Below are 22,820 nucleotides of genomic sequence, written 5' to 3'. Positions count from 1 at the left end.
TGAATTTAACCCGTAGCCTGTAACCGATGACATCCCATCAGGCACATGAAATATTGTGACAGACTTGTTGGTTTGAAGTGCGCCGCTTTGTTCTTACCAAGCGTTATCCCATTGGGCCACTGGATGTCCGTTGCCACCAGAATCTGCCTATTGACTCCGTTCATGCCAGACTTCTCAATTTTGGCTGGCACACCCCAGTCAGACCAGTATAGAAACCTGGTAGAGGCGGGGGGTGAATTTTGAAGATTGTGCAATACACTGTTAATGTCATCTGAGGAAGGAAAACAAAAAAAAAAAAAACACCCACCCGGACAGAGGATCCACTGCGATGGAAGCCGGTTCCTTCAGGCCTCGCCGAAAGAGAATTTTCTGCTTGGTCCCGTTAAAGTTGGCGACAGAAATAGTTTTGGTGCCAAGATCGGACCAGTACAGGTTCTTGTAGATCCAGTCCACAGCCATTCCGACGGGAGAGTGGACGTTTTCGATCACTTTGTTGTGGACGTTCACGTCGCCTCGTTTGTCTAGCACGGTACTGTTGAGAAAAATTATGTCAGATGCAATACGTTGCCATACTCATTTGAAACCTGTCAGTCACGTTCCTGGTCCCCTGCTGAAAAGGAGACTTTGATCCTCTCCTCTTTCATCTGCAACTGCTTCATGTCACAAAGAGGGTAAAGCAAGTGCTGAATAATAATAATAATACATTTCATTTATAAGCGCCTTTCAAAACTCTCAAGGACACTTTACAGTCACAGGATATTTTTCTCTGCGGGTGAGCAGTGGTAGCCACACGCGCCAGCATTCACTCAACCCGGAAGTTAGAAAAAAAAAAAAAAATAAAAAAAAAAACTAAAATAATGACAACACAAAGACACAAAGTCATTCATTCTTCAGCACTTTCTTTACCCTCTTTGTGACAAAGCAGTTCTAAATGAAAGAGGAGAGGATCAAAGCGTCCTTTTCAGCAGTGGACCAGGGACGTCATGATGGAATGTGCACGTCTACTCTGTCTTATTATTTGTTATTTAATTTATTTAGTTTTTTTACTTCAAGATGGCATCACAAGAATGGCTGCCTTTCCAGCAGGTCCTGTATTTTGTTTTTCTACTTCTTTTTCCTTTCCTTTCACAACTTTGCTGCTGTGAAATGTCAATTTCTCCACTGACGAATAAAGGTACATCCAATCCAATCCCACCGAGGCATTTGGTCCACGCATTTGAGGCGACATCACTTTTTTTGCCAACATCACAAATGGGCAGATACAGCAAGAGGGACATACGAGTGGAGTTTGATGAACTTTCCTTTTTTTGCAGCAAACTGTTGTTTGCCAAGTACACCTGTTGCTCAATTGAATCTAAAAAGGAAACTGGACGTGGCAGCTTTCTTTAAACAGAAATTTGTTGGGGGTCATTTCTAGGAGGACAGTGATACGTCAGCTAAAGGAACTCAATTGGTTCCCAGAAAGTGTGTGTTAGGTGAAAAGTGTGTCTTCCAAACATTAATTTCCCATAGGAAACCATTAAAAATTAGAATAATACATTTCCAGGTCCCCATAAAACAATTTTCTACTAAATAAGCCTCATAACTACACGAAATATACCTTATTTTATGTATAATAAACGTGCTATTGTACTGTAATGAAAGAAATAAACAGTAAACATAATACATAACACATAATAAAGTCGTTTTATTGACTTTTGTGACGGTCGATGTAGTTGCCTCTTGATAATATCCAAGTGATGTTGCCGTGCTTTCTCGGCGATAATACCCTCACACACTGTCCCCTACTAGCTTCTTTTCATTAATCCAAATCAACAGAAGTTTTTCAACCTCTTCTATTGCCAGAGACTGTTGCTTAGACAACACAGAAACACTGAGCCACAAGTAGCAATACTGGTACTCGGACACCAAGTCACACAAACGCACACATCGTGTTTTTCGATGATGTTTTTCTGCTCGACCGTCATTTTCTTTTGTGTCTTCTTTGGCTTAATACTAGCCTGTGGTGGGTTCTTTTTCGTCCCAAAAAAGCAAAAGTACTCCACTCGATAACAAACCATGTCTGCACTGAGTGCACTCAAAGAAAGTGGATGTGGAAAAGTAATCCGCCAGCCACCGTGGCGCTGTTCGACCGTGTGGTTTGGTGTTCATCCGCCATAAACAAGTTGGTATGCCAAGATTATATTCTCACAAATTTAATGTTCGTAAGGCAAAAAGTTAGTGAGCTGAAGTGTTCGTAAGCCGAAGTATCACTGTATTTGCCATTTTTGGAACACATTTTAAATGGAAGTCGACTTGGAAGCCTTTTCGGACGCACGACAGAATATGTCACATTGACGAATTGACAAATATGAAGCTTCCACTTCCACTTTCACTTCTCCAAAACTACTTTTACGGACTGCGTGACTCATGTGCTGCAGTTTTCCAATGTTTATTTTTTGACATGTGGGAATAAATTACCTGAATATGGCTTTCTGCCCGAGGTCGGCCCAAAACATCAATTGCTGATCAATATCGGCATCCAGCGCCACCGTGTTCCTCTGCTGCTCCAAAATCTGAGTGTATTCCTTCCTCTCAAGGCCCAGACGGCGGACATCGCGGCGGTTGGTGAAAATCAGACTGGGCTCCTTACCTTGGGGGAAAAAAAAAAAATAGGATTTTGTTCTTTTTCACTCAAGTCAAGTCGAAGTCAGCTTTATTGTCAAATATGCTAATATGCATGACATACAGCACAGATGAAATTAATGTCCTCTCGGACCCAGCGTGCAAAACACTTATAATGTGGCTAAAAAAGACAGACAATTGACAACAGACAATACATGTAATTTGTGAATGTAAAGTGAGGTAGTGTCGTATGTAAAGGTAGGCAGTGTCGTATGTTAAAGTGACGTAGTATAGTCATGCAAAAACAAAAAAAAAAGTTAAAGTGAGGTCTTGCAAAATAAAAAAAAAGAAAAAAAATAGAGTTCAGGATGATAGTACAGCATGTAGCATGTACTCAAGAGTGTGGCGAGTGTGGCAGGGCTCGGAGGGAGTTGAGTCTCCTGACTGCCTGGTGGCAGAAACTGTTTGGTGGTCCTGGCTCGGAGTCAACCTAGCGTGCTTGCTTTTGTTTTTTTTTTTTTTTTTTTTTTTTTTTTTTTTTTTTTTTTTTTTTTTTTTTTTTGGGGGGGGGGGGGGGGGGGGTGAATCTTCAATGCCGGTGTCTGTTGGTTAGGTATGACTCACCCACAGCTTTACAGACTCCGGTCGGGGGGTCCATCTGGTAGCCGTTGTGACACTCGCATTTGTATCCCCCCTTTAGGTTGATGCAGATCTGACTGCAGATGCCCGGGTTCAGACACTCATTAACATCTGAGGGGAAAAAAATAAAAACCAGAAGGTGAGAAATAATCTCACATTAAACATGAACGAGCGATGTTTCAAACAAATACCACGACTGAAGAAAGAAATGGTGATACCTCCGCAAGTCCTGTGGTCAATGAGCTGCAGGCCCGGCGTGCAGTCACACTCGAAGCCGATTACCATGTCTTTGCAGAGATGCGAGCAGCCCCCGTTGTTCATCAGGCATTCGTTGACGTCTGCAGGTGATGGAAAATAGAGAAAACCGAATCAGCATTCGTACAAGGAAGGGGCTACTGTTAAACCTCCCCGATTCAGGCTGTCAAATGACTGAAGCAAATGAAGTAAAAAAAATAAATAATAATAATAATAATATATAATTTATTTTTAATCAATGTATTAATTTACTTCATTTATTTTTTATTATTTAATTTATTCATTTATTTTTATTTATGTATTATTTATGTATTATCATTATTATTTTTATTTATTTCCTATTTATTTATGCGTTTATGAATTGATGTATGTATTTATTTTTGTCTTTGTGTCTAATGTATTTATATTTATTTATTTATATGCGTTTTTATCCATTTATTATTTATTTATGTACTATTTATCTTCTTTTCCTTTCGGCTTTTCCCCTCAGGGGTCGCATCCTCTTCTCTCACACCAGCTACCTTCATGTCCTCTTTGACCACATCCATAAACCTCCTCTTCGGTCTTCCTCTCGGTCTCCTGCCTGGCAGTTCAAGGATCAGCATCCTTCTCCCGATAGTCACTCTCTGTCCTCTGGACATGTCCAAACAATCTCAGTCTGGTCTCTCTGACTTTCTCTCCAAAGCCTCTAATATGAGTTGTCCCTCTAATGTACTCATTCCTGATCCTATCCAACCTGGTCACTCCCAAAGAAAACCTCAAAATCTTCAGCTCTGCTACCTGTCTTTTCTTCAGTGGCAGTCTCCAGTCCAGACATCATGGCTGGCCTCACCACTGTTTTATACATTTTTCCTTTCATCCTAACTCTTACTGCTATACTCTTGGCGTTCCATTTCTATCTTTTCCTCCGGGCACACATCCCTCCTCTCCTTCGACCAACAGTAGTCAATTTTCCACTGGCACCCTGAAGGTAAACAGTACCAATGGTGGCCGTTGTTAACCGGGCCTCGACCGATCCAGTATGGGATTCAGAGGCTTGATACGCTTATTTGTTTTGGCATTTTTTTTTACGTCGGATCCCCTTCCTGTCACAACCCTCTGTATTTATCCGGGCTTGGGAATGGCACCATAAAACACTGGCTTGTGCCCACATTAATTATGTACTATTTATTTAGATTTATGTGTTATTTGTTTTTATTTATGTATTCTTTTTTTTTTAGTTTCCATGTGTGTATTTATGTATGTATGTATTTATATATATATTTTTAATCTATTTATTTATTTACTATTCATTTATTATTTTATTTATGTAATATTTATTTAGATTTATGTGTGGTTTGTTTTTATTTATGAATTATTCATTTTTATTTATTTTCTATTTATTTATGAGTTTATGAATTGATGTATTTATGTCCAGTGATACCGTGGTTTACGAACTTAATTGGTTCCCAGACAGAGTGTGTAAGGCGAAAAGTGTGGATGCCAAAAACAAAAAAAAAAACAAAAACAAAAAAAAAAAAAACATTAAAATGAGAATAATCAGTTCCCAGGTCCCCGTAAAACAATTTTCTACTTTCTAATGTTAATTAATTAACTGTACTGTATAATAAAGTCGTTTTATTTACACTGATGGTTGTTGATGGCTTGATGGAATGGATAGCTTTTTGCATAAAGTGTCTCATGGAGCTCTGGGTTGTACGTCTTGGAAGTTGTGATATTGCAACAGCAACAGATGAAAGCAGACACACTAGAAACACCATTAATAGCTGGTTCCCTTGCTTGTCTTTTCATTTCAAATTGAACAGATGGCTTGTGCGGGTTATTTGTGGAGCCTGATTGATGGGAATTTTAACCTTGCAGTCTACACTCTGCCATTGAACTATCAAAGTTGAAATGAGCCCAAATGTCACTGTTTTCTATCATTTTTTTCACTCACTGTCGTCTGTGTCTCTTTAACGTTTAAACCACATCCCCCTCACTGCTGCGTTCTTGACTAATCATGTGGCTTTAACCGAAGACTGGGGGCGGGGAATAGATGACAAAAAATGTCGGCAGCCATTTTCTTTTTTGGAGAATGGCTTCACTCTGTCTGTAAACCCCCCACACCCTCACTGCTGCGTTCTTGACCAATGACGTGGCTTTAACCCACGACTGGGGGCGGGGAATAGAGGACCAAAACAAGCCGGCTCCCATTTTCTTTTAGGAGAACAAGTTTGCATGCCAAGGCAAAATTTTCATAAATTTTACATTTGTAAACCGAAATGTTCGTAAGCCAAGGTTCGTAAACCAAGGTATGACTGTATTTATTTTTTTATATTTATTAATGTACTATTTGTTCATTTTATTTACATATTCATTTAGATTTATGTGTTATTTGTTCATTTATTTATTCTTTTTTAATTTTGAATTTGTGTATTTATGTATGTATGTATTTTTTGTCTAATTAATTTATATGTATTCATTTTTGATTTTATCTATTTACTATTTATTTACTATTTTATTTAGACGCGGTAGTCAAGTGGTTAGCACACCGGCTTCACAGTGCAGAGGTGCGGCCTCCCTCTGTGGAGTTTGCATGTTCTCCCCGGGCCCGCGTGGGTTTTCTCCGGGTCCTCCGGTGTCCTCCCACACTCGAAAAAGATGGATGGCAGGCATATTGACAACTCCAAATTGTCCCTAGGTGTGAGAGTGACTGTTGTATGTCTGTGTGCCTTGCGTTTGGCTGGCAACCAATTCAGGGTGTCCTCCACCTCGTGCCCAAAGACAGCTGAGATAGGCTCAAGCACCCCCGGCGACCCTAATGAGAAATAAGCGGTACGGAAAATGGATTGATGGATATTTATTTAGACGTATGTGTTGTTTTTATTTATGTATTACTCATTTTTATTTACTTTCTATTTGTGTATGTATTCATCTATTATTCATCTGTATTTATTGTCTATTTATTTATGTATTAATGAATTTATGTGTTTATGTATTTATTTTGGTCTTTTTTTATCTGTTATTCCCTCTATTTCTGGATGTTTTTATTCATTTATTTACCTACTTTTGTTTTTTTTACTGTTGAAGAGTTTCATTTTGCGTTGCAAAAAAACTCACCACATTCTTTAATGGGTTCGTCACTCCAGTCTGGACAATCTCGATTCTTGTTGCACACTTTGCTCATCTCGATGCATTCGCCGCTGCGACATTTGAACCTGTCAGGTCCTTGACAGCGAGTCTCTGCAAGGGAAATAAAAAAGTACATAAAAATTGCATTTAATGTAAAAAGTATTTGTCCTGCATAGTTTGAAATTGAGCAATTTTCACCAAGGGGGAACACCAAAGTGAATTTCCACCATATTTACATAAAAATAAATAAAAATCAAATAGAAGAAATTGGAACTTACGGTTTTTGCAGTTGACCTCATCTGATCCATCAGGACACTCTCGGATATCGTTACACTGCTTGCTGCCCGGGATACAATTCCCATCATCACATTTAAACTGATCCACTCCGCAGGTGCGAACAGCTGCCAACAGCGTACATCATGCGTTAAAACTCCCTCGGAAATGACAGTACATTAACACCTCGGCTTACGAATGCTTTAGTTTACAAACGTTAAATACGCAAGAATATAATCTTGGCATACGAACTCGTTATCAGGAAAAACACGGAGCGCCAAAATTAGTGATGTGTCATTCGTGAGCGAGCCGGTTGTTGGAGCTGGATCTCTGAAGTGAACGAAGAGAGCCGAGCTGGAAATGGCAGCCGACTTTTTGGGGAATTTGGGCTTCTTTCAACTTTATTGATAGTTCAAAGGCAGAGTGTAGATGGCAAGGTTAAAGTATCCCATCAATCAGGTTCCACAAATAACCCGCACAAGACCTCTCCAATTTGAAGAGAAAAGACAAGCAAGGGAACCAGTTATTAATGAAGTTTCTAGTGTGTCTTCGAAGATGTACAACCCAGAGCTTCTTGAGACACTTGATGCAAAAAGCTATCCATTCCATCAAGCCATCAACGACCATCACAAAGGTAAATAAAATGACTATTACAGTAAAGTCTCGTTATATCGATATCGGATATATCGATAGTCCCGGTTATATCAATACTATTTCTATGCACGCACGGAGAAAATTCCATGCAAACAGGGTCGGATATATCGATAGTCCCGGTTATATCGATATTTTTTCGGACTCCCTTGAATATCGATATAACGAGACTTTACTGTATATAGTACAGTTTATTTCTTTAATTACAATACCATATGACATTTATTATACATAAAACAAGGTACATTATGGTTTATTTAGTTGAGAATTATATTTTATGGGGACCTGGGAACCAATTAATTTCGTAAGCCAAGGTATCACTGTATTTAAAAAAAGTTGACAAGGTGTTTTGGGTTTGTACTTACGACAGTTTTGCTCATCACTGCCATCTTTGCAGTCACGGTCCCCGTCACACCTCATCAATTTGTCGATGCACTGTCCCGAAAGGCATTGCATCTCCCAGGCATAGCATTTGGCTCGCGGGGTTGGCTGGTGACCGCAACGTGACGGCGACTCGTCAGACTCATCCTGCGCAACAAGTTGGGGAAAATGGGCACCGCATCATGGGATAAGGATAAATAATAATAATAATAATAATACTTTGCTATCTATTCGCCATTTAACTAGCTAGCTGGGTATCTGGCTAGCTATCTGTTTGCCATCTATTCGCTATCTAACTAGCTAGCTGGCTATCTGTTCGCTATCTAACTAGCTAGCTTGCTATCCTTTAGTTATATATTAGCTAGCTAAATTACCATCTATTCGAGTTATTCAGGTTGAGTGAACGCTGGGGCATGTGGCTGCCGCTGCTCACCCGCAGAAAAACTGATCCTGTGACTGTAAAGTGACGTTGAACGTTTTGAAAAGCACTTAGAAATGAAATGGATTATTATTATTATTGTATTTTGCACAGCCGTCCCCATTTCAAGCTCAGATAACTCCAGACCAATATAAATTAGGAATTAACTCTTTTTTTCTGATGAAAAATGAGAGCCTAAAATTGCCAAAGCTGAATGGAATGTTTATGTCGTCCCAAAACTCAATATTCTGTGGGTCGTGCAATTGTAGTGACAATAGACCTCTTCAAAATTGACCTTTTTCTTCAAACATATGGAAACTGATATTATTCCAATACTCCAAGGTCTAAATTAGTTAAATATACCAGTTATTGTGATTTTGGACCTTGGCTATGCCTGCCTCAAGAGCCATGTAATTTTAATGTTGACGTTTTTCAAAAACATTGCAAATTTTGGGATATTAGAAGAAGTCCAAGATGGCGCCCGAGTAGGCAGCCTCAGCAAGTGCTCTCATGAGCCTTGCTTTTTTTGGTTGTTTTTGTCTTGTCTTGTGTTTTCTTTTGTCACTTTGTGTTGTTGTACATCGTGTGGAACGGATACAGATTGTTTTTCAGCATTTTTGACCACGACATTCATCAAGGAGGAGACTGTGCTGAGCGGTTGCGCCTTTTCGGCAGCATGAATATGCCAGTACTGTTTTTGAATGGGAGGAATGTCGGAGCCATTCGACTGCCATCGCTGGACACCAAAGGGGCCATTGTGCTTTTTTTGCGCCCGTAATGGGCAGCATCTTCACAGCCCCGCTTTGTTTAGCGGAAAGGTCAGTGCCGTTGGACGGTCTGCGGCTGGATGGATGCATGGCTGGAGGAACCCGCAATAAGAAGAAAGGAGCGTCAGCGCAGAGCGCCGATGCGTATGTGGAACTGTTGCGGCTTGGAATTGAAGCAGATTTATGTGGAACAGGAGATGTGAGACAATCTCTTTTCGTCAATGGATGCTACAGCTGCGTGTTTGCTTTCAACATTTAGCTTGTAGTCGACGTGCACATTCCACCATGATGTCCCTGATCCACTGGTGGAAAGACGCTTTGATCCTCTCCTCTTTCATCTAGAACTGTTTCATGTCATCACAAAGAGGGTACAGCAAGTCCTGAAGAATGAATGTCTCTCTGTGTCTTTGTTTTGTCATATTGTCTCTATGCTGTCATATTATTTGTTATTTAGTTTTTTTTTTTTTTTTTGTTCTTTTGACTTCAAGACGGCGCCGCGAGAGTGGCTGCCTTTCCAGCAGCTCATGTATTTCGTTTTTCTACTTTCATTCCTTTCATCACTTTGCTGCTGTGAAATGTAAATTTCTCCACTGTGAGACTAATAAAGGCATATCCAATCCAATCCAATTATGTCCTTATTTTCATTGTAGCTTTCCAGAGGTTGATGCTATAGCATTGAAGTGGTACCAAATGAAAGCTAATAAAATTTTCTTGCATATGGTAGTAAACACATGAACACCTGTGTTAATTTTAATGCACAAACATGTATTTTTTTATGCTTGGAAAGGATGCCATCATATAATACATAACTTCATCTCAGAAATGTTACTCTTAATGCATGCATATAATTTATTATCACTAGTTATGTTTTATCTCTTCATTTCAGATTGTAAGTGAAAGCTGATTTGTTAAGATTTGTGAACTGCTGACAACATGGCATCTGGAAGACAACTACGCTGTGGGAAAGTGGTACGCGATACAAGTGAACGGGATGAACCAACTGAAAAGAGAAGAAAGGTGGCAACTCCTGCCATAAGGTCATTCAGTGATGTGTATCTCATTGGGCAACCCAGCTCCAGCATCAGAGCCTCGCAACTTCCTACTAATCGCCAGGTGTTCCAGTATTTCCTGCATTTGAGGAATGATAATCCCAACAGTGACAATAGGTCTTTAGCCCATGATACAGTGGATGTCGTTTTGCCGTTGTGGAATATGGCAAGGACTAAAAACTAACTAGACCAAATGCACATGGTCTCGCAGTGAATAAGTGTATTGCATTACCTGGCAGTCGACGTCCTCATCGCACACCCAACTATCGGGGATGCAGGTTGAATTTCCACATTGGAATTGACTGGGGCCACAGGAAGAAGGCACACATTCCACCTCGTCGGAAGCGTCGCCGCAGTCGTCCTCGCCGTTGCAGACAAAGTTTCGTGAGATGCAGCGCTGGCTGGCGCAGGTGAACTCGTTTGCGGCGCAGGTGATGTTACCTGCCAATTCGCAATAAACCCAAAATTTGCAATTGGAGGACGTTTAAGGTGAAAGGTGGAAGGTGAGAATATTGGCTTGGCTTACCGCAGTTGAGCTCATCCTCTCCATTGTCGCAGTCTTTTTCGCCATCACAGGACCAGAAGTTGGAGATGCACTGAGTGGAACCGGCGCCGCAACTAAACTCGTTCAGACGGCAAGTCCGCATATCTGCATGATAACGATAAATATTAAAAAAAAAAAAAAAATAGGTCACAATTCAACAACAAAAAAATAAATGTCGTAGACGTGTACATTCCACTGCTAAAAAGGACGCTTTGATCATCTCCTCTTTCATCTGGAATCGCTTCATGTCACAAAGAGGCTACAGCAAGTGCTGAAGAATGAATGGCTGTCTTTTTGTTGACATGTTATTTTCGTTTTTTTTTTACTTCCAAGATGGTGCCGCAACAGTGGCTGCCTTTACAAACCCATCACACAGTTCATGAGCAATATTGCATTTTGTTTAAAAAAAGGGACAACCAAAACAGTGTCGACGAATGGATGTACTGTATTTTCTGCAATATAAGGAGCACTTAAAGGACAACCGACGCCTCCGGACAAGTTGTGTCCATAATTTGTAAAATCGCTTCAAATGACTTCTACTGAGCGTATTTTACAAAGATTCCACCACATATAGATATATTTTACGTTTTAAGACTCGCGCAGAATATTCAGGAAGTCTTGTTTTTGAGTTGGTGACGATCCCTGACGTCACGGAAGGAACACCCCTGACTGAGAAAGGACACACAATGCATTTTGCGGTACTTTGTTTGGTTTGGAAACTTTGTGTTGATCCGTGTTGATGGCGAAATTAGAAGGAAAACACATAACGCGATGGTGAATCATTGTGTGTTGCAGCGAGACAACTATTTGATATTCGCTGACAAAAATTCCCAGGAGACCAATCAGCCCATTTCCACGGAGCTTTGTCGCCATCTTCTGCATTTCTTTGGGTGCTACATTTCTGTCCAGATGCCTCAAAATGACACGGAACAAATTCTTTAAATCGATTGCAAAAATGTATGCTTTCCTCTTCAGAATTATTTGAATCATATTCATAACTGGATGAGTAACAAGAAAGCATCTTCTCCGAATCTGAAGCCATTGTTTTGATTGTCGAGCAAGGCAAGACGTTTTGACGTGACACCACAAACAAGGGGGTGGGAGATTCTGAAACTGGCCACTTCAATTTCAGAATCATCTTTATTGCCAAGTATGTAGAACGCACAAGGAATTTGTTTCCGGTAGAACACGCTGCACTAGTATCGTCGTCAAAAAAAAACTGCCAAGTGGCACTATACAGTTCCATTTTGGCTACTGTTGATTTTTTTTTCAATTTCAATTTGAAATAGTTTTTAGACACTTGAAGTCATTTTTATTGGTGTTTTGCATTTGACTAAGAATAGTAGCCTTCTTCCTTCTTTCTAATTTTACCTTGCTTCTCATCAATTGTGTTCCGTTTAGCTGGGTTGAGCTTTTTTTGCATAAGGTGTACAGATGGCTTGTGCGGGTTATTTGTGCAGCCTGATTGATGGGAATTTTAACCTTGCAGTCTACACTCTTCCTTTGAACTATTAAAGTTGAAATCCATTTTCTCGCTTTCTCTGTCATCTGCCCGTCTCTTTAATGTTTAAACCTCCTCCCCTCACTGCTGCGTTCTTGACCAATCATGTTGCTTTAACTGAAGACTGGGGAAGGAGAAAGTCGGCTGCCATTTTCTCTTTGGACGGGCTCGTTCGCGAACGACATCACTCCGTGTGTATCCCGAAAAATAGTTTGTATGTCAAGGTAAAATTTTCATACATTTAATGTTTGTATACCAAAAAGTTCGGAGGCCAAGGGGTTCGTAAACTGAGGTATCACTGTATGTCATTCGTTGAACGTGCGCTTTAGATTCCAGAAAATAGAAAATCCGGTAATTTAATCTCCCAAAAAAAATACATATGGTTTGATAAAAAGGGATACATTTTGATTATAAAGCGGTGCACCTTATGTAATGCGGTGCACCTTATGTATGGAAAAAGTTTTTAAATGTGCGACTTGCGAACGTGCGACTTGTATTCCAGAAAATATGGTAATTTAATCTCCAACAATCAAAAAAACACATGTTGAAAAAAAAAAAATATGGATTAATTTTCAAGTGGATTCCGGTCAATGAAAGCGTATAGCGCATTCTATTTTATTCTTGTTGGAGTAAAACTGTATATCATGTAGTCACATTATATTCGTAAATTAGTTTGCTTTGTATTATTCAAGTTACTTACACACGCTCATAGCTTATTGTTTTGACTCATAGCCATGCAGACTCTCAATAACAGAATGTGCAGACACAATAACAGAATGTCTCCTTGAACAGTCTTTTCTGCTTTTCTCAAAATATGCTTGTGTTTTGCGCCAGTCTCAACCCGTGTGCTCCCCCTCCCTTTAGACGGTTGAGACCTTGTAACTAGGCACTCCCAAACTTTCAATAAAAGCAAGGAGACCAGAAATTGTTTTCAGAGTGGGTCGGATGAATGTTACTGAACAGTCTCTGAACACTCTCCTTGGAAGTCCATCTCGCGTCTTTGTGTTTTCTTTCACAGTTGGTGAAAATGTTTTGGGTTTAACCCTAACAATTCTTAAAAAATGTTGTGAATATCCAACATAAACACACATTAAAAAGAAAAACAGGACTTCAAATTGCCAGTTTTGAGCTCTACTTACGGCAAATTTCCACATTTTCGTCAGAGCCGTCCTCGCAATCTGGTTCGCCATCGCACTGCCACCTCTTGGGTACACACTGGCCATTACGACATACAAAATCCGGACAAACTTTCTTGACTGTTGTGGAAAGAGGAAGAGAAAAAAACAATCAATTTGACAATCACAGTCAATGTGAATTTCATATTTGGGGGGGGGAGAAAAAACTAAAAACAACCATTCTTACCGCACGACCTTTCGTCACTGCCATCGCTGCAGTCCTCGTCACCGTCACACTTCCAAATGGACGGGATGCAATGACCGTTTGCGCACTGAAACTGGTTGGCCACACATTCCGTTTTGGTTCCTGGAACAGACCATGAGGGACAAGCATGCCAAAAAAATCTTACTGGACCCTCCACACCCAGCTTTCACAGTTACTCCCCTCAGGCAGTTTGTTCCATACTTATTCATGTACATCTGGTTTTTAATTTGTGCTCGCTGTGGTTGCCGTTGAGCACATCAAATAATTAATAACATTATTTAATAACGCCTGTAACTTCTAATTGAATGCTAGTATCAAAGCACCGAGGTTTCCTATTGGCAGGCCTGTCCTTGAACGTCTCCTCACCAATTTAAACCTATTGAAATTGATATTTAAAGTATTTTTACCAACCATTTTCCAACCCCTTGTTTAATCCTAAAACCTTATGATTCATTGTTGCAAGTGTATTTTACTAAAACCTGACTATTTTTAGCAAAATATGATTTAATGCTCTTTAACGTAACTAAAAGGCTATTTTATAGTTATTTATTGTTAAATTCTTAATCAATAGTTTAACAAAGAACAAAACAGCATATACCAGTAAGATAATTATGTTGATATGAAAACAAAAGCGTAATTATTAATATACGGGCTGTGATTTCTATAGCACTTTCATTTTTTAGAATTTGTCATTTATCATTGTATCTGCTGTTTTATTTATGTGCTTGTTTTGTGATTTGAAAGTGTCGGAGATAAATTCCTTGTGTATTCGACATACTTTGCCAATACAGATGATTCTGATGACAAACGGCACTGGACTTTTACAGAAAAATAATATTTGGACTATCATATGACAAAGATGTAGTTAAAAAAAATACACAGTAGCACCTTGTGCCCTGCTAAAAATAGATTGACACTGTGCTTTATATAAATGCTGTCACAGTCCCAACAGTGTTCACGCAAATTTCCCCAGTAACACAAACTGTTGCAGTGTGTTTACCCCCACTCCTCCTCGTCTTCTTCTTCTTCTTCTTGCAGTCCGCACCCCGCCCACTTGGGCAGCCAAGCGCACCCCCAACCTCCCACGCCGCCTTGGTTCCGAGGATCTGGGTCTAACGTACCATCACACTAAGGGAGGAGGGAAGCTACATTCGTGCTAATCCGGGCAAGTATTGCTACCGTTCATCTAATATGTGAGACGTCTTGCTCGGGAAGCTCTTAAATAACATCTGCTAGCTTGTACTTCACCGTTAGTTTTTTTTTTTTTTTTGTCTTTCAATTATTTATTGAATAAGACTGTGCATTATAATCAGAATCATCAGAATCTTCTTTATTACCAAGTATGTAGAACACACAAGGAATTTGTCTCCGGTAGAACACACTGCACTACAGTGACGTGCAGTCAGGGGGGGCAGGTGAGGCACAGCCTCACCTGTCATCATGGAAATATCAAATGACAAAATAAATTGAACGGTTACATTTCTTTAGTGATTTGTACTTTAACATTCTTTTCCATTTAACTTCACCATTTTTTTTTTTCCAAAATCGCAGAATTTTCACATTTACAGTTCAGATACTAAGTAGAGACAAGCGGTGAGGCACCAGCCGGATGAGCCTCACCATGGATTGCGCAATCACTATGCTAACTGTGCTGGCTTGCTCTGCAGTGAGACCGCATTACTGTCCCTCTGCATAACGCTATTAAAGTGTTCAAAAGCTTTTATTATATGAACTAAACTTCTAAAATTTAGCTGGTGTATATAATGTACAGTCACTGAACATTATAAACATAGTACTACAGTGTTTATTTTATTTTTATCAAAACTGTGCATAGGTGAGGCACACAGTTCTCCTGCCTCATGACAGGGGGCGCTGGTGATTACAGATTCTTCTTGCGACTCCTCGGCTGCAGAATAATTGAATTAGTGACAGCAAGCTACAGTAAACAGTTAGCAAGTAAAGTGCAACCATCCAGTCATTTTTTTCGTGTTGCTTGGCCTTATTTTCAGAATGGAGGATTACATTTCTAAATTGAAAGAATTTTCTAAACTGGACTTTCAATCGAAGCAGGAGATAGTAATTAAAGGAAGACCAACACCGGACTGTTTCGCTCACAAACGGTGAGGGATGAATGTAAATTTCCTGGACAGCTTCTCAGCTTTTTGGCCAGAAAGGATCTCATTGAAACTATTCCTGAAGCGACAAGTTGCTCCAGCTCGTGCTCACTGTTCCAGCTACTACAGCATCAGTAGAGCGGTCATTCTAAGCACAAAAGACTGAAAACATACAGTCGGAACAGGACTGATCAAGGATGACTTTCTTCACTGGCAGTGATCTCCATTGAGACAGAGTGACTTCATTTACAAGTCAAGGTAACATAACGTTTTTTTAATTATTATTTTTTCTATGCTAGTTTGTATACAGTATATAAAGAATGCTGACATTACATTTTAAACAAAACACGTTAACTTGCCAATCAAATGGTGAATAAGCGACACTGTGGAGTTCATATGTTTGTAAATCTGACTGTGATGACGTCAGTGCCTCACCAGCCATGAACCTCACCGCACGTCACTGCTGCACTACTATCATCATGAGAAAAATGGAGGCACTATACAGCGCCATTTGGGTTACTGTTTAGAGCAGGGGTCGGGAACCTATGGCTCTTTTGATGATTGCATCTGGCTCGCCGATAAAACTGAATACATATTCTCACTTTTTCGATGTTCATTTCCTGTTTGGGCGGCAGTTGTCGGAATGCGCAATTTTGATTGGATGATACTGACCTACGGCCGTGGATGTCAAAACAGGAAAACGCCCCTTTTAAATAAGCCTGAAGAGTTTGTAAAAAAAAATGGAGGATTCGCCTTTGTGGAGCGAAAAAGTTCTGCCGTGATTCTAAATTAATAACAATAAACTAATTTGCAATAAAACAATCCAATGAATGAAATAGTTGAATATCTGTGGCACTTTGACAAGCCCCATGATAACGTTTGCATCAATATACTTCTGTGAGAGACAGCAGAAAGCAAGCGTGCAAGCTTGAGCAATGTGCAGGCTAGCTAGCAGTAGCTTCGCCGATGGACCCGGCAAGTTGACTTTCATTGTGATAGGTTGGCTGGATTTTTTTTTTACCAATAATGAGAACGGAAAATTATTCGTATTAATGGTGAGTATTATGAGAGTTATTTTAAATAATATATCCTGACATTTAGTTGAAATCACGTGCGCGCGTGTTTGCGCGTGCGTGAGTGTGTATGCGTGGCTCTCACTGAATAACATTTCTAAATATTTTACTTTTATGGCTCTTCGTCAAAAAGGTTACGGACCCCTGATTTAGATGATAGTTATGCAATCGGGAAGACAAATCAAAGGGAGACTTGAATCTCCTGCGTCAGGTAAACTCAGCTGTCGCCAATATTTCATCCCACAACTCATCGTGACCCACTTCCACGCAACAAATAATAACAAAATAAACCAGTTTCAACAGCCCCGAGGCCCGATAAATGAAAGCAGATTCAGTATGCAAGCGTTTTGTTTCTTCGTATGAAATACATTCATTGATGATATCGATCATTAGATCATTTTTACGCAACGCCAACAGGGCCCACTTCGACGATCAATTCAAATGAGTCCGAATTAATTAGCTACGATGGCCAATATGCGTTTTTGGTTATGGTTAAGATTAGGGAAATGTTATGGTTAAGATGATGGAAAGAAAACGCGTGACAAAAACACCAGGTCACATAAACGCAAAAGGTAACAACACAGCCGAGCAGGGTCATTCAATCGGGGGCGCAGCACTAAAACAGGTGTTCCAGCGACATTAAGCTAACATCGCCGACGGTGCGTGGCCAGCGTCGGCTTCAAGACTTACCGTGAACACCGGCGGGGTGCTGGAGGCATATTAGCAGCGGCAGCAGAAGAATTCCGGCTGTGGAAGCGAACATGTCTCGCCGTGGAACGTGCGGTGGGGTGGTTGGTTGCTAGCCGAGCGCTGGCGAGCAGCCTGCTTTGCTCTGTCGCCTGTCAAGCGACCAGATTCATAAGGACTTACGGGCGCGCTCACGCACGTGCGTAGGCGCTCCCATGCACGCGCAGACGTAAGTGAGCAAACCAAACTCACGTGCGGCAACGGTCACGCGCCTGGCTGGTCGCTTGTGGTTCGGTTGATTCGATTCGACACGGAATTCATTTCCGAAATTGTGACGTTCGGGCGGCTCTCGGTGAGCTGGCGCAATCCAGATTGGGGTTTAACCTCGGTGGATTTTTTCCCTCCTCCTTCTCAATGTTTTGTTAACCCTTAACGTACCGCACTGAATTTTTCAATTTTAGTTTCCACCCCCATCTATAATAAAATAATAATAATAATAATAATAATAATAATAATAATAATAATAATAATACATTTAATTTCCAAGCGCCTTTCAAAACATTCAAGGACACTACAATCAAAAAACAACACACAAAACAATAGACCCATAAATAAAATGATAAATAATAAAACAGCTGATTGAACTAGACCATGAATGCAATATTAAATATTAAACAGATGGGTTTTGAAGTGGGATTTGAAAGTAGGAAGGGAGTCAATATTACGGATGTTGGGTGGAAGTGAATTCCAGAGTTTCGGAGCAGAACGGATGAAAGCTCTGCACCCATCGTGGTGAGACGGGCCGAAGGCACATAGAGGTGAAGGGAGGATGAGGATCTGAGGGACCTACTCGACAAACCAAAATACGTATGACAATAATACACAACACAAGGTCCGATTCAAAACGTGCATAATAATAATAATAATAATAATAATAATAATAATAATAATAATAATAAAAATCAGAATCAGAATAATCTTTATTGCCAAGTGTTTTATGAAAAATTGCCTTGTTAGAGGTTCAGAGAGATCGCAGCAGAGAAAAGACCACAAATAACGACTGTATATATATAAAAATATGTATTTATTGATAAAACACACAGCAATTTACAGCATTTCCCGATCATGAGTAATTACGCTAGACACAAACTGTCACCTCTATGCCCCCACGTAAAGACTCCAACATCACGGTTAAGATCCAGAATAGTATACCTTACCGTTGACAGAGGGCGGAGAGCCGGCAAATACACCCCGGTAGAGTAATCTGACTCTACCGGGGCTCTAACCAATATTGAGGAAAACCCCATTTTATAGACCCACTCTTTGCTAAGACAGGTGGCCAGCCTGTCCACGCAGGAGATAAGTCATTCCTCCTCCTTTTTCCTCAGCCCCGGACTAACAAGCAATTTTTGGCAGGCACACAAAGATGTGTGAGAACCTGCAATTTCCAAAACCAAGACAAATTTGGTCAGTGTGACGGATTGTGCCAGTGTATCCGACCCAGGTGTTTCGACTCAGAAACACAAAAAGGCGAATACAAAACAGTCAATGTGAAAAGCGAAAAAGCGAATACAAAACAATCAGTGTACCCAGGTGTTTCGACTCAGATACAAAATAATCACTGTGAGAAGCAAAAAAAGCGAATACAAAACAATCCATGTGAAAAGCAAAAAATGAAACTATATATAAATCAGCTCAGGACACCAATAACCATTTTTTCTTCCTTCACCAAGTATGTAGAAACAAGAATAAGAATAAGAATAAGAATAAGAATAAGAATAAGAATACATTGTATTTATAAGCGCCTTTCAAATCTCTCAAGGTCACTTTACACTCACAGGATGAGTTTTTCTGCGGGTGAGCAGGGGCAGCCACACACGCCAGCATTCACTCAAACCGGAAGTAACTCATTACGTCAAAAACCCCTGTTTATTAATCCATAGCCCAATATTAGATCAATAACACCTTTATAATTTTGACTGGTTGAATAAAAAAATTATCTTTGACACCTCACAAAAGCTCCCCAAATAACACCATACGACCAGCATGAAAATACAGAAATAAGAATAATAATTCAGCACAATAGTGAATTAAAATGTAATTTATATTTTTTTCCAATTTATTCAACAATACAGTGTTTATCCTAAAACAAGACCGGGCTTTTAAAATAATTATAATAGTAAGAACATTGTAAACTACTGTAATTATTATCCATAATTTAGTGCTTTAAAAAAAGGACAGGAAAAAAACTGTTTGGAATGTGATTCAGTGAATATTTACTGTATAGAGCAGTTAAATGAAACGATATAATCATGTTTTAAAAACAGCAGTTCAAGCTAAATCAAGCTAAATGTTTCATCCATTCATTTCATTCGACCTAAAATTTAAATAATTGTATACGTATAGCGAAAATACAGTAAAGTCTCGTTATATCGATATCGTTTATATTAATAATACTGCTTATTACGACACTATTTCCATTTCCTGTGCACATTTCTAGTCTGTTTATATATAATTAGTTCCGTTTAGTACGATTCGTGGTTTTTACGATAATCCGGTTACTACTGTGCTCTTTTTCATCTCCCACCGGCCATTTTGCTATGTTTATATCGATACACGCCATCGGTCGCGCCATCGGTCGACTTGGTCACGTGAGTTTGTTACCAGCTCCCGTGTAGCAGAGCCATTTTCATTTTCAGACGCTAGCTCGTGTGTAGCAGACGAGATTGAAGTGTTTGCGTTAAAAGGTAAAAATGGGAAGCAGAAGAAGATTGATGACTTTTTTAAATTGTATACATAATACAGTAAGATGTAAGCGTTGCAGTTTCCCTGTTGTGTTATGTACATGCCCACTGTACTGTATATGAATGCAATCGTTTTTTGCAACAATGTTTGTTGTTTTGTCTTCTGAAGCGTGATGATTTTGAAAATTACCATACATTCCATATTGTGTATTAAAGGACAACCGATGTCACTTTTTATTCAAATGCAAAACACCAATAAAAATGACTTCACGCCAAGACGTCTTGCATTGCTTGTGAATCCAAACAATGGCTTCCGATTCGGATAAAATGCTTTCTTGTTACACATCCAGTTATGAATATGATTCAAATACACTGTAGTTCTGAAGAGGAAAGTATACATGTTTGCAATCGATTAAAGAATTACATGTGCCATTTTGAGGCAACATTGGGGGAACATCTCTCACCCAAAAAAAAGAGGCACAAAATGGCGAGCTCATGGCCAGCTCCGTTTCTTATATGGCGCTTGGATGCCCTCTTTTGGCGGCTTTTGTTAATGCAGTTCGGTGCAGGACGGATATATCCACAGTACGGTTATATCGACATTTTTTGGAACTGTATAGTGCCACTTAGCAGTTTTTTTTTTGACAACGATACTAGTGCAGCGTGTTCTACCGGAAACAAATTCCTTGTGTGTTCTACATACTTGGCAATAAAGATGATTCTGATTCTGATTCTGATTCTGATTTTTTCTAACTCCCGAGAATATCGATATAACGAGACTTTGCTGTACTTGTGCAATGCAATATTCGTTAGAGACCACAAGAGAATGCCCATGTAACCAGGAGTTACTGATGATACTTGGGACAGCATTTTGATAATAATAATAATAATAATAATAATAATAATAATAATGTTGCATTAACTGTTGTTCTTCCTGGTTCAGCTCTCCATTTGTATAGTCTAAATCAGGGGTGCTCACACTTTTTCAATATACGAGTTACTTATAAAAACAACCAAGTCAAAATGATCTATCCATGACAAAAATGCAACACATAATTATTTTCAAATGTTTTAAGGATTCTTTGTATGTACACTGTATGTTGATATACCTTGCTTAACTGAATACGCCAATATTACACACCACACTTAATAACTACATATACATAACATAAATAACTATTAAAATTTTTTGTAATTACCTGAGTTTACTTTGATGACTTGCACTGAATTGAATCAGCCAGGGATGCATAGTCCGGACAGTAGCTGCTGACAGCCAGCCTCAAGCACATTTCCAAATGTTCATCATTCATGGTGGAACGGTATTTCGACTTAATGATCTTCATGTGCCGCTCACCATATTGTTTGTTGTACGCCGGCGGTCTATAATCTTTCTTTTGTGTCTTTCTCTGTGAATTTGATTTACAATTTCGAGCAATATGTCCTATTTTGTTACATAGGTAGCATCGGTCATGATGTTGCCAGCTCCTCTTTCTTCGACCTTGGTACAACACGCACTCCGTGGCATAGGCCATCACCTGTTTGGTCGGTGTTGTCATATTTTTCCTCACCACTTCCTGGGCATGAATGGCCCATTCCATGAGATCAACCAGCCTCCCAGATCGGTGCTGTACATAATGTTTACAAATGAAATTTCCTATCTCTGGCGTCAAATTCTGTAGAAATATTTGTTTAAATTGATTAATGTACGTTGAATCATCATCCGAAGATTCTTGTATAACGCTGTAATTTTTGTAGACACATTCCAGACGTCCTCGGAACGATTCAATATCTTCATCCTGTCGTTTTCTACATTGTTGTATAATGGTGAAATTGGGTGTCTTTTTCCATAATTTCCTGATATTGTCACACACTGCCCTACGCAGGGCAGCCGCTTCATCGTAAGACATGTTGACACCGGTTGGGGTCTTCCCAGTGTAACAGCCTTTCACTCTATTCCAATTATGACCAAGACATCGTCTGAAAATCTGAAGTGTTTTCATTCCATTCAGTTGGTAAGAAGCACACCATTCCTCGAAAATTGTTGTCCATTTCTGTCGCTTTTCCAGACAACCCACAGCTGCATCTCCTTTTTTCGCTAATTAATTCATTAATTAGCCTTCGGCCGAATGCAATGCAATGCACCCCACTTTAGCTTCCAGATTCAGACAAAAAAATCAGAAGCCCCCCACAATAATGTGTCCTCCGTGACGATTACGACTCTAGTTCCTCCTTGAACTTGAGTTTTTTTTCTCGTAAAAGCACAGGTATTCGGCCAATTAATTCATATTAATTAGCCTTCAGCTGAATGCAATGCAATGCACCCCACCCCGGAACTTCAGCTTCCAGATTCAGACAAAAAATCAGAATGCCCCCACAAAAATCCTCCGTCACAATTACAACTCTAGTTCCTACTTGAACCTGAGTTTTTTTTTTCCGTAAAAGCACAGGTTTTCCTCAGGATTGTCAAACAGTTGGACAAATCACAACATTCATGGCCATGGAATCCTTTTTGCAATTTAATTCATCTTTTGTATGCTCATATCTATCTTCTTCTTTTCCTTTCGGCTTTTCCGCTCAGGGGTCGCCACAGCGAATCAATGTCCTCCATCTATCCCGGTTTTGTGCATCC

General features: G+C 39.7%; 1 protein-coding gene across 1 annotated transcript in view; it reads right to left on the bottom strand.

The window, feature by feature from the left end:
• vldlr (very low density lipoprotein receptor) overlaps positions 1-17,847 on the bottom strand; it is a 30,916-nt gene extending 13,069 nt beyond the window's left edge. Inside the window, exons 1-14 of the mRNA XM_089021200.1 lie at positions 17,700-17,847; positions 17,451-17,599; positions 13,556-13,675; positions 13,333-13,449; positions 10,675-10,797; positions 10,381-10,589; positions 7,899-8,061; positions 6,888-7,010; positions 6,598-6,720; positions 3,462-3,581; positions 3,229-3,354; positions 2,461-2,632; positions 308-532; positions 98-216 (exon numbers count right to left, since the gene is read on the bottom strand). Of these exons, the coding sequence (XP_088877326.1) occupies positions 98-216; positions 308-532; positions 2,461-2,632; positions 3,229-3,354; positions 3,462-3,581; positions 6,598-6,720; positions 6,888-7,010; positions 7,899-8,061; positions 10,381-10,589; positions 10,675-10,797; positions 13,333-13,449; positions 13,556-13,675; positions 17,451-17,523 (1,813 nt within the window). The 5' untranslated portion in view covers positions 17,524-17,599; positions 17,700-17,847. The remainder of the gene's footprint in view (positions 1-97; positions 217-307; positions 533-2,460; positions 2,633-3,228; positions 3,355-3,461; positions 3,582-6,597; positions 6,721-6,887; positions 7,011-7,898; positions 8,062-10,380; positions 10,590-10,674; positions 10,798-13,332; positions 13,450-13,555; positions 13,676-17,450; positions 17,600-17,699) is intronic.
• Between the last annotated feature and the right edge of the window lie 4,973 nt (positions 17,848-22,820).

This window comes from Hippocampus bargibanti, linkage group LG18 (assembly GCF_051943395.1).
Source record: "Hippocampus bargibanti isolate YZ-2025 linkage group LG18, ASM5194339v1, whole genome shotgun sequence".
Lineage (NCBI taxonomy): Eukaryota > Metazoa > Chordata > Actinopteri > Syngnathiformes > Syngnathidae > Hippocampus > Hippocampus bargibanti.
The sequence above is the reverse complement of the archived record's forward strand: the minus strand, read 5'-3'. Positions and strand labels throughout refer to the sequence as shown.